At 31.6% G+C, this 13,261-nt stretch overlaps 1 protein-coding gene across 1 annotated transcript; it reads left to right on the forward strand.

Annotated features, from left to right (window-relative positions):
• The first annotated feature begins 1,068 nt into the window (after positions 1 to 1,068).
• LOC134705355 (uncharacterized) lies at positions 1,069 to 7,505 on the forward strand. The gene is made up of 2 exons (XM_063564098.1): positions 1,069 to 1,157; positions 5,562 to 7,505. Exon 2 carries the CDS (start codon positions 5,571 to 5,573, stop codon positions 6,702 to 6,704), a length of 1,134 nt encoding a protein of 377 aa, XP_063420168.1. The 5' UTR covers positions 1,069 to 1,157; positions 5,562 to 5,570; the 3' UTR covers positions 6,705 to 7,505.
• Positions 7,506 to 13,261: the final 5,756 nt, after the last annotated feature.

Here is a 13,261-nt window from a genome sequence, read left to right on the forward strand (position 1 = left end):
AAGAGAGGGTCTGTATACTTTATCAATGACCACTATGGATCGATTAGTAAACTTTGAATTGAAAGTAAAAACACTATATTTTTATAGTAATGAATGTTCATAATATACAGATAAGCGCTACAATTATTCATGTGAACTTTTGATACCATTTCTGAAAATTGATTACAAAAAACAGAAGATGTGGTATGATTGCCATGTTGAGGCAACACTCCACAAGAGACCAATATGACACAGATATTAACAACTAAAGGCTACCGTACGACCTTCAACAACGAGCAAAGCCCATACCGCATACTCAGTTTTAAAAGGCCCCGAACTGACAATGTAAAACAATTCAAACCAGAAAACAAGCGGCCTTATTTATGTACAAAAAAATTAACGAAAAACAAATATGTAACACATAAACAAACAACAACCACTGAATTACAGGCTCCTTACTTGAATGTTCATAACATACTAAATGTATGTTCATATTGAAATTGAAAGAGAACCAAAAAATGGGAATATTGGAAATAAAGGAGGGGGGATAAAAAAAAAAAGCATTTTCCTATCCCCAATAACCTATGACTTATGATACATTTGCTGAAATTTTCCAGTCATTCAATATTTTACAAAATTCTTCCAACAACACTTTACATACTTTAAACTGCGCTCTGAATGCCCGCGATTTCGCGGGTGTGTTCTAGTATAAATGAAATGATGAGAGGTTAAGCTATCTTACAACCAGGTTCAATTAACATTCTATACACCGGAAAATGACTGCACCAAGTTGAGAATATGGCAGTTGTTATCCATTTGTTTTGATGTTTTTGATTTTATATTTATCCATTTTCCTCGGGTTTGGTGTTTTTATGATTGTACTTTTTAGTATCTTTCTGTTTTAAAACAATTATTTTTAGGTTCGGATTTTCACTTTATTCATCTTCGATTATATGAGTCATCTCAGTTATGTACAATTACCCGATTTATATTGTTCCACATCAATTTGCTCATTAATAAATTTACCATTTGCATAAATAGATGTAGTAAGCTCTTCAAAGCTATTACTGTAATATTGGTAAATTGGTTGAATTACTGAGACTATTAACATTATTTTTTCATAGTATAAAACCAAAGACTAAATAACATTCATTTGAGTACGCTGGTTGTCTAAAGTGGTAAGCTTATTTAATTTGCTATTTTGTATTTAAATCTATAAATTACAAATCTGACGACAATCTTTTGTTCCAACGCCCAATAATTTTCTGACAGTTCCATCCTCAGTCGTACTTTTTAATCATATAGCAGTTTTGAAAATTTCTTTTCTTAATACACTGCTTTCAAAAGAACTAATAACTTCGCATAATAAAATGTTTAACTTAGTTTTCGAGACGTCACATTGCGACATATTTTGAAAATTTGTTTTTCCATCGATTTATTTCAATTACTTGATTTTGAGAACGTCGACCACTTTTAAATATCTCGTAAAGCTCAATTCAGCTTGAAGATTGTATCAATTTCTCAAAAAATTCTAATGAACTTTTATTGGTTTTTTTCCGAAAAAATGTTTTCATAAAACAACACTTATGTGTATCTTCTGAAACGAAAAGTAAAGTGTTTCTAATTGGCGAATAAATATGCAGAAATGTTTACCCATTTATATCTTTAAATAGCACATGAAGGTATTTGTTTTTCGAACTTATTTTAAATGATTAGCTTATATAGATATAGGAAGATGTGGTGTGAGTGCCAATGAGACAACTCTCCATCCAAATAACAATTTAAAAAGTAAACCATTATAGGTTAAAGTACGGCCTTCAACACGGAGCCTTGGCTCACACCGAACAACAAGCTATAAAGGGCCCCAAAATTACTAGTGTAAAACCATTCAAACGGGAACACCAACGGTCTAATCTATATAAACAAAACGAGAAACACGTATATATTACATAAACAAACGACAACTACTGTACATCAGATTCCTGACTTCGGACAGGGGCAAACATTTGCAGCGGGATTAAACGTTTTAATGGATCCAAACCTTCTCCCTTTTTCTGAAACAATAGCATAACATCACAACATAGAAAAACATACGATAAAATATCAATTGGCAGACTTAACTCAATCAAAAAACGTATGATTAAGCTTATATACCCATTTAATTTATGAAAGCCCAACCTGAGGTCAACACGACAATCTATGCCCTTTATTATTGGTCTAAACATGTCATACAGAGAAATACAATATTCCTTCCTCTGACATCTTCGATGAGCAGACCCAGCTAACACTTAATATTGTCATGATATTATTGACTGGTTGTATATATGTTTGTTCAAAATATTTGCCGAAACATATTTTATAGACATTTTTTTTACATCAGAAATTATGCATGAATGATATTTTAACAATAATATTTCATCCCAATGTTTGATTGCTAATATAAAAACATTTTTTGTAAATATTTTTTTTATAATAAATAATAAATATTCTTTTCTGATGTTTTTAAAACGTTAAATAGACAGTTTTATAAATAAGAACAATTATATGTCGATGCGACATTTCTTTCCAATAATCAATCAATATCTGATGGACATTTTTATATAACATTTAATATATATATTTTTTAGATGTGTAAAAGAAATATTGATTAAACATTTTTGATTTATATCTATGTAAAGCATAGGTTTAATGTATTATAAAATATCTTTTTGATGTAATATCAATATAATTTTCTTGTCCTAATTAAAAAATATAAAAATGGTAATATCTAATGAATATTTCAATAAAGGCAACAGTAGTATACCGCTGTTCAAAACTCATAAATCCATGGACAAAAAACAAAATCGGGGTAACTAACTAAAACCGAGGAAACGCATTAAATATAAGAGGAGAACAACGACATAACACCGAAACGGACCAAGCATCAATAACATCATAACAATATATTTTTTCGATTTTATTTAGAAAATATAAGTTGAAGACTGTTTCATAAACGTTTTAAGATAATATGTTTAATAGATATTTGTAAGATGCATGCAAGAATGTTTTCCAAATGTTTGTTAGTGATATTTGAGTGAAACACATGATTGATATGAAAAAAGAAATATTTTATAAACATTTTTACATAATATTTTTAATTGATATTTGTTAGATGTACGACAAATGTTTTTCTAATGTTTGTTAGTGATATTTGTGTGAAGCCCATGATGTTTAATATGAAAAAGGAAATATGTTTTATACATTGTATAATTTTTCAACGAGATTAACATGAATGTCTCCTCATTTTTGATAGAAAAGTCTTAACAATTCTAATCTAACTTGGAGGAAAAATTCAAATCTAGTCAAAAGAAAAATTATCTAGCGAATAACGATTGTGTTTGAAGAGCATTGAGGACTCAGTAAAAATCCAAATGATAAAGTCATACCAAATAGGACTACGATAATCTGTGCCTAGAACTAGGAAATGCTTTGTAGTTTGCCTATTTCAAAAAAATTTTAAACAGTGTTTATAAAAAAAATGTCATTGATATTTCATGCCAATAATGAAATATAAGCCAACATTGTGCCAACAATATGCCAACGTATTAGGTACGTATCTCCCCCTTTATACCACATACTTGAAAATTATATTATTACAATGTTCTAACAAAAAGATGTGCTCTTCCTTCTCTATATCTAACATTTTCAAATCTGTGTAGTCATTTAAATGTATTTACCTAAATGATTAAATAATTTCATGCACAAACAAAAAATATTTAAAACTAGCCCAAAACAACTAATACAATTTGAATATACTTTCATTATTTTCATTTTCATTTATATAAACACATCTTTGACACGAGTTCATTTTTCGCACTCTCCAATTGACAGTTGTGAAACTACTGAAGATATATATTTTAATATCTATCAGTAAAATCTATCAACTGACTTATAATCATTCAATTCAGTGCATTTAAATATGGTTGACAGACTGTATTTCATAAAACATTTGGAAAACATCCATTAAACATATCCTAGACATTAGAAGAATATTTTGTTCAGATGTTTAAAAGATGTTGTCTGGATATTTTCAATTGACACTGAATAATATAAAAATTATGTTATTTCAATATAAAATCAAGATATTAAAAAAAAGGCTCTTTAAACATTCAGAACAAATATTTCAAGAAAATATGCTATTTACATGAGTACAGCCATACATATCACGTCAAAAACATGTTTTTGAATGATATTTTGGTGACATTTTGCAATATATTTTAAAAATATCAATAAAATGATTTTATGCTACCTAGGGAACTGCTTTAAAATGCCATAATCAGAGAATGGCTCTACAAGTTTTCGCTATTAGGAAATTGCTTTTGATTTTGCAATTTGATGAGTGACATTGAGTTTTTGTCGGCCGGAGTTCGGCATTCTTGTTGATTAATCTTTTAACTACTTACGGGATTACTCCTTATGTATCTACCTTAGAACATATTTAGACAGCAATACACTCGAAAAAATTGTTACAGTTTTATCTTAGAACAGAATTTGACAATTCAATCTTAGAACGAATGTAACAGTTCAAATGAAAAGTAAGAACTGTTCAAATTTTGATATTCATCAATTAATCAATTCATTTCATATTATAAGCAATCGAATTTTAGCAATTACTTTCCATTAGGTTCTATGAAATTTCATTTTTACACTTTTTTTGATTTTTTCCAAGATCAAAATTGGTAGCGCGTCATCCCTACAATGGCTTCCGTTTCTATGGTTGTGAAAATGAACTGGCGTAATGGGGAGATAATTTAATTTTAAACATATTTATTTATAGTGGATTGGGAAACATGTTTTTCTATTTATATTAATTCCTTTCCACTTTGCGGGTGCGAGTGCTGCCTTGTAGCGGCATTAGCCTACTCCTTTTCGAAATCTACAAGGTTGTCTTTAACGTGCAAGAGATATGGCTCTCTCAGCCATTTATCGTCCCCTTCCGACGGACTATCGTCGTTTCCTCAAGACCATACTCGCAAATGGTGTCAAGGGAGAGCTGAAAATTGAGTTCCTGAAATTTTCATCCCAAACGGGAATCGAACCAGGAACCTTTGTGTTGGTATTCCGATGCACAAACACTACACCACGGCTCTTTCAATGGGGAGATAATTTTGACGAAGTAGAGTCCTGACTGTATCGTAGTGAATATTCCTGCTTTTACGGAGTTGTCAAATTAAATATAATATCAACAACTTTTGTTTTTGAGTTTTGGTTGCTCCCTCAACTTTGTCAATATAACGGAACTTAAGTTTAGCAATCTATAAAACCTGGCTTAACCGAAGAAATTACTTGTACCAAGTCTGTAATATGACAGTTGTTTTTCACACTTTGATTGATCAAGTTTTTAAAGAATTTCCCTTTTTGGATGTTCCTTGGAATACGATATTTATATTATTATACTCTTTTTCTGAAGGTCATAATATACAATAAACCGCCATGTTGATCTTCAATTTATTTTATACATACTATGATAGTTTTACTAAAGTTTAATTCCGAGAACCGGACAGAAATTAATTTCATCAATATGTATATTTTTCTTTTTACAGAACGTAAGAATGGATCCAGATGATTTTCAGTATTTCAACAAAATGAATCAATCAAGCTTCATTCAAATAGACTATGGACATAATTTTACCACAGATGTATACACCACAGATGTAAATGATTACCAGACAGTTACGCGCAAATTTGCAATAGTATTTGCAATACTTGTTGCAGCCATCATGATTTCAAATCTACTAATCATTATTTTAATCATTATGAAAAAACTTAGGAAGGACTTATTCTATTGGAAAGTAATAATTTTATCTGTAGGAGATTTGATAGGGTGTACTACTTTACCATTTTCACATATAATGCCGGATGATGATTGGTGGAAAAGCGAAACAGCATGTATAATAGTACTCAATATGACCCTGGTATATAATTTGTTTAGTGGATTGGCTTTAGTAGCTTTATGTTTAGATTTCCCCATCAATCTTTTTTCAACCTACTTCAGACTACGCCGTATATTTCATCGAACTATTCATGGGTTATTTATGGTTTTGCCTTTTTTCTTAACGTATGTTGTTGCATTATCAATAGTAATTCAATATGGAACAAACGTTAAAATGGTAGAATCTGCTGATCATAAAACGTGTATTGAGACAATGACAACAGATGAATCCTATACTCATCCATCTATTCCTGTTCAAACACTGGCAGCTTTCGTTAGTATTCCAGCACTACTCATTATGATTGCTTCTGTTGTAATACATAAAAGGGTAAGCAAACAAGTGAACACAACTGCACCTTTAAACAGAATCAACCCGTCAACAGATTTGGAAAATTTAAACCAATGCGATATGCCCGAACCAAAATTATCAGATCAACGGTGCGAAAACATCGTAGTGGAAAGCGAATCAGTGTTTTCGTCCGCTAGCGAAAACGATATATTATCATCTACATATGCTGTCATTGCGATTACAACTTTCAGCATACTATGCCATGTTCCGCTTGTTGCCTGGCTTAACAGAATGGAAAAAGAGTTAAGTTTTGACGATAACATACAATCCTTTCTGATAACACACTATGTCATTAATACTATTTCTCTGATACCAGCAGCAGTTAGATCATATATGTGGGTGATTGATACGAATGTAAGGAAAGCCGTCTTCGCAACTTTAAACAGATGTGGTATTATTTTGTAACGTTCTCCATTACAGCAGGATACGAATGACAAACTTGTATTGAATTTCGTATATATTTGATGTGCATGCTAAATACTAGTAGCCAACAATTTCTTTAAACATACGTTCATCAAAGAAATTTAATACTATGTGTGTGTGTGGGTTTTTTTTAATATGTGTTTAACAACATTAATTGGAATAAATATTGACAATGAGATGTGGTATGAATTTCGAAAATACAACTCTCCATTTAAGTCACAATCAATAAAAAGTAAACAATTCAAAAAAAAAATGGTCTTGTCTATACGAAAAATGAAAAACACCTGTTTTTGCTGTCCAGAAATCATTTTTATCGTAATTGATTTTCGTTTTTCTCCCCAGACGAGTTAAATGTATAATATGGTTTAAACTAGATGTAACTATATTTAATCATCAGATGAGCTAAAATTAGATATGAAGATTTAGATCGTTACTGGTGTGTTCATGATTTGATATAATATAGTTTCATGCGGTAAAATCGGACTATTATACAAGTTCTGGAGGTAGTCGTTTAACAGCTTTTCCAAGACACAATGTACCGAACTAAGCTATATGATATTTAGGTTGATTTCCCAAAGAAGCCAAAATACAGATTTTACAATGTTTTTATAATAATGTAATTAAAAAAAATGGAACACCGAGGTATTTTTTAAATTCATGCCATATTGCAAAGTTTTATGCATGTAAACACTTGTTGATGTATACAAAGATATCTATATAAATAAAATTTCGAAATGAAATAGGCAGAAGTTGGCTTTTATCTTTAGACGGAAATTGTGTGAATTCTATAAAACCTTTGGTATTTTGCTGATGCATTAAGAAGACTCTGATTTATAGTTTTCAAAGACCTATGTAATTTTATATCAAGTACCTTAAAGGACATAAAGGAATATAAGAATGAAAATCCCTTTATATTTTACAGTTGGTTTTTTCTTGGCTTGTGAAAAGGCCGTTTACATATTCCATTACTAATGTTATATTTTTGTGTCATTTTTTTCTCTTGTGGAGAGTTGTATCATTGGCAATCATCCCACATGTTCTTTCTATATAAAGACTTGATTTTTCTGAATTTCTACCATTGTTCGTGTCACGTAGTATATTACGGTTCCAAGTAAGATGTCAATACATCATTCCTTCATCAATAAGTTAATAATAGTTAGTTATCAAAGGTACCAGGATTATAATTTGGTACGCCAGACGCGCGTTTCGTTTACATAAGACTCATCAGTGACGCTCATATCAAAATATTTATAAAGCCAAACAAGTACGAAGTTGAAGAGCATTGAGGATCCAAGATTCCAAAAAGTTGTGCCAAATACAGCTAAGGTTATCTATTCCTGGGATAAGAAAATCCTTAGTTTTTCGAAAAATTCAAAGTTTTGTAACCAGAAAATTAAAAAAAATGACCCCATAATTGATATTCATGTCAACACCGAAGTGCTGACTACTGGGCTGGTGATACCCTCGGGGACGAAACATAGTTTATCTAATGTTATTAACAAATAAAGTCCATGATTTTTTTCTGGGGGTACACCAAAATTTTTGCCATGGAGGAAGATAATTATTGGGTTCTGCAACTATGTCAACCAGGGGGAAGATTGGAGATTATGAACGCCATTGTAATATACAGATGTATTATATATTAGCAGACCTTGTGCTTTGAAACAAGCAAACATACTCCATTGTACTCGTCGAACAATTGTTTTAAGAATTATTGACATAATGGCATTCTCCCTACATGCTGCCGTATTCGTGTTATTTATAAATACACAAATTCCTGTATGCTTTGGATCTTAATAGCCACTTATGATGTGAATCATATGGAAATTGTTGTCAAATTATAAATTAACAAAAAGTAATTTACATTGATCAACAGGAATTTTGTTGCTAATTATATATAACTAAATGCATATCTGAAAGAGATAATCACCGTTTTTCCTTTATTAAATGTCAAACATTATAATAAATTATTACATTTTCACAAGGATAGAATTTGGTCTACAGATGTGGCTGCCTTATCATATGCTCTCATTAATTGCAAAGTTTAAATGCAATGATAATTCGAACACCATTAGAAATGACATTTGTAATGTGAGTAGAAATTGGACTCAATTTTAAATTTGTATTTGATATACATAATTTATAGTAATTTCAGAATTTCTTTCATGAAACTCAAAACCATCAATGGTCGATCCATGCACCAGGTTAAATGTTTAAGAGTTTAAAATAAACACGTCAACTGTAAATACTTGGCTAGCTAGTAGTCAGCACTTCGGTGTTCACATGAATAAACATGAATGGTCATTTTTATAAATTTATTGTTTACAAAAGTATGAACTATTCGAATTCGTAATACTAAGGACTTTTTTTATTCAAGACATAGATTACTTCAGCCGTATTTAGCACAACTTTTTTGGATATTTTTTATCCTAAATACTCTTCAACTTTATACTGGGAGGATAATGGTGGAAATTTAAAAAAAAAAAAAAAAAAGGCGAAAAATGAGCCCTTAAAATCAAAAAATGGAGAATAAGGAGGTCCTGAAGTTTAAAGAACGGAACAAAATGGAAACAGAATAATGATAAGAGACAAATAGTCTTAAAATTTTTGAATACAGAAATGAAGACCCCCATTGATACTCCTCCTGTTAGCTGTGGAACAGTAGCTCTAAAAGTCAGCCTGTCTATGGTTCGCATTTCCTGCATGTTTGATTTTGGATTGATGTCTCACCGACGTCTATCCTAATAAAGATTTCATTAAGTTAAGTTATCACACACATTTCATGAAACCTTATTACCAGTATAAAATATTTTTACGTACCCGTTCCAACCGGCAAAACAAATCCAGTATTTCTGTAAATGATGGGAACGTTGTTCTTTCTCAATTGTCCTGTCTGCAGATATAACTTTCTTTTGCTTCTACTTTGTTTCTTGTGTGCATTTATTAATTCTGGAACGTCACAATATTGTTATTTACCTTTGTTATTTGGTGAATTTGATTTAAATAGTTTTGAAAAATGTTGATACAATTGGAGTCACAATGTATTAGAACAAGCTCTGCAAAAAGTCTTTTTTTTAGTCTTTTGATTGAAACTGTTCAAGTTTCAGGATATTTCTTGATCACAATTGATTGATGAAAATTTCCTTATGAAAGTACATTCTACGCTCATAATGGTTGAAATATATTTTAGTTGACAAAGTAAGTGTGTCTGCCATTTTTGTCGATCATCTATCTCGTATTACTTAATCCAATGAAGTTCCGAAAAGGGGACATAACTAACTACATGTACAGTCAGTTTATGAGCTTTAGTCGTAACTTTATTACTTGTAGACATATATTTTAGGAGATGAGCTATAGTAATTTGTTTTAAATTGTTTAAAACAAAATTAAAACTGATTTTTTTTTAAATTTTAATATTTTATAATATTTTAATAAAGGTCTAACTAAGTAATCATTGCATACATGGGTAATTTAAGCTGGGGTCACGCATTCACGATTTTTACTACCGTCCTTGACAGGACCATTCCCGATTAAAAAAAATTAAAAGTCTGATCAAGATCCTGTGAATCGTGGATGGAAATTCAAACTTAAATCAAAATTTGCAAAAAAAATAATTTGATCACGACAACAATCAGATAGTGTTCAGGAAGCGTCGATATTCAACCGTTTCTAAGCGAAATAGTCCCGATAATCCCGTTCTGAATCAGCATCTAATCCGATTCGTATTTTTCGCCAGGTAAAATTCGACCGAGTCTGTCACGACTGCGTCCTGACTCTACGGAATGTAATCCGACAAAGATCAGACAGTGAACCGACGCTGACGGAAGTTATCCGTTCGAAAACTGTCGGCATATTTGGGATGATCAGGTACTGTCGGAACGTAATACTGTCATGATCCGCTATATCGCATTGCAAACGGCTTTGTCTGGTCTCAGTGGTATTGTATTCTGTAATTGTCGGGACTCGAACGTTGGTATCATTGACGAATTTCGTCTTAATAACGGGACTGTTTCGGAACGGTTTCGGCAAAAAATGGTTCGCAATCGACAAGATCTGGATGCAATCTGGACTCAATCGGTAGAAAAACAGCTATGAAAAATTACTCCAGATCATTCCCGTTCCACAGGACACCGTCCAGAATACATAAGACATTGTTCAGAATTCGATCCGATACAGCAGAATCTGTCACGACATAGCAACGATAGTAATCCGACTAGAAAAAATCGGCTGAGTTGCCCCGAATGTTACGGGACGCACCTAACTGTCGGGGTGCTTTGCCTAACTATTCGGAGCCTTCCCGACCCGTAGGAATCTGTTACGCACTAAAACGACTGCGTTCAGACAATGATAGAACATTCCATATAATTGAGGATACTTATCCGACTTTTTCCCTTTTCGTGTCGTAATGTGGTCTGATCTCAAACGGGAGCAATAATCGGCAATGTGTGAACCCCGCATTAGGATAAATAAATTCTATGTAGGTTGCATTCGAGTCCGAAAAATATTTTTACGTCAATTTGATGAGAAAGAAACCTTTATTTCATTTTAACCGGTTTTTCGGTTATTGATTTTGTCAATGAGATTTACGGCGTTCGGTCGGGTGGGCAGGCCGCAGCCAAATGTTGTACGTGCATTTACTTATGAACTAATCAATCAAGTCCTTTAAAATTAAAATATGTTGTTACCGACAACAAAATGGAGGTCAAGGTCAATAATGACAAATTTGACTTTTACCGTTCAGGAGTTATAGTTCTAGAAAGATTGAAAAAGTGCATTCCAAGTCGTGTCCGTGCATTTACTCATGAGTCTTATATACAAAATGAAGGTCAAGTCCTGTATGAAACAATCTGTATGGAATGTACACGGAATATAGTAGGAAAATTGCTTTGAATTCCTACCAGAAAAGAGTGATATTCCAGTCAGACAGTAGTAGGAATCCACACGGAAAATAGGCGAAAAATTTAAATTAGCAGGAATTTCTTAGTAGGAATATCGTATATTCCTACCAGAAATATGCAAATTAGCAGGAATAATTTGGTAGGAAAATAAAATTCCTACTAGAAAACCTGGTAGGAATTTTTCAAAATTCCACCCAGAAAAAAATATTTTCTGGTAGGAATCTAAAAATATACAAAATGTAAGTGTATATTCAAAAATACACAACTGGGTCAAAGATAAGTTTGAATCTCAACAACAAAGAACAAAGGAAATTCATGGAATCAATTCCTTTTTAAAAAAAATAGACTTTTGAAATGTTTAAGGAAACTGCATGCAATATATGCAAGCTATAGAAAGTGTTATACATAAAGTACATGTAAATCTAAATTAGTTTAAAGAACAAATAATGAGTAAGATTATGCACTATTAATGAATTATTAATTGATTACTAAATACTTTTGGTAGGCAGATAAAAAAAAATAATCTTGAATGTATAAGAATTACCTTTTGTCTTGATTATCCATATTTTCTTACATTTCTACATTGTTACGTTGTGTGACCCTATAGCTTGCATTATTGTATTCCAACACAACTTTTCAATCTTTCCCCTCCAACTTTTGAATTTGTGAACTGGAACTTGCTTGCATTTAACATTGCAAAATGTGTGTCATTTGCAAACAGGAATCCAGTTCAAGATAACTTTCCAGGTAGAAAGATTTTCTGGTAGGAATTTATAAATAAATTCTGGTAGGAATCTTAAACATGTAGTAGGAAAATAAATAATCAACTCAGATTTTCAAATCAGAAAAAAATCTATACAGACTTTAACAATTCCACCTAGGTAGTAGGATTTTTGAAGTAGGAATATTAAAAAATCCAGTCAGACTTTTCTTCATTTTCCATGTCCGTCTACTTTCTATATAGAATCTTTGAATCTAGGTGGATTCCTACTTCATTCCTACTAGTGTCTGGGTGGAATCCTACTAGTTATTTCGTACGGGGTTCATTAATGACGATTTTTACTTTTACCGTGTAAAGGAGTCACGGTTGTAAAAATATTGAGGAAAAGGGGTTTCCAGTCGTGTCAGTGCGATTACTCATTAACTTTTCAACCAATTATTATCAAATTTTAATATGGTGTTACTGATGACAAAATGGGGGTCAAGTTTGATATTTACAATTTTCACTTTTACTGATCAGGAATTATGGTTTTTAAAAAATTAAAAAATGTATTTGTATTTTGGATATTGGACTATAGTATGTAAATTGTATGTTCAATTTCGTAATCTTCAGTTGTTGAACCACATTTATTTTGTGTCCCAAACCCTTGCTTTGTCAAGTATTCAATCACAATTCAAATTCAGAGCTGTTTTAAGCTTAAATGTAACGTACGTCTATACTTGCTCAACCATTCAGTGGTTGATCTCTGCAGTAAATTCAGATTTGCTGTCTCTCTGACAGCCTTTTATTCGTGATGATATATTAGGGAAGTCCTGCTTTTGGGAGTAAATAACATGCTCAAAATTGTAAAAAAATCAAGAACTTTTCATTAAAAAAAATACTATATAACCATGCTTAAATCTAAAAAAAAGAAGACTACA

Source organism: Mytilus trossulus, chromosome 2 (genome assembly GCF_036588685.1).
Source record: "Mytilus trossulus isolate FHL-02 chromosome 2, PNRI_Mtr1.1.1.hap1, whole genome shotgun sequence".
Taxonomy (NCBI): domain Eukaryota; kingdom Metazoa; phylum Mollusca; class Bivalvia; order Mytilida; family Mytilidae; genus Mytilus; species Mytilus trossulus.

What these genes read in the sequence shown, in the direction of transcription:
- LOC134705355 (XM_063564098.1), top strand. Translation starts at nt 5,571, where the DNA reads ATGGATCCAGATGATTTTCAGTATTTCAACAAAATGAATCAATCAAGC.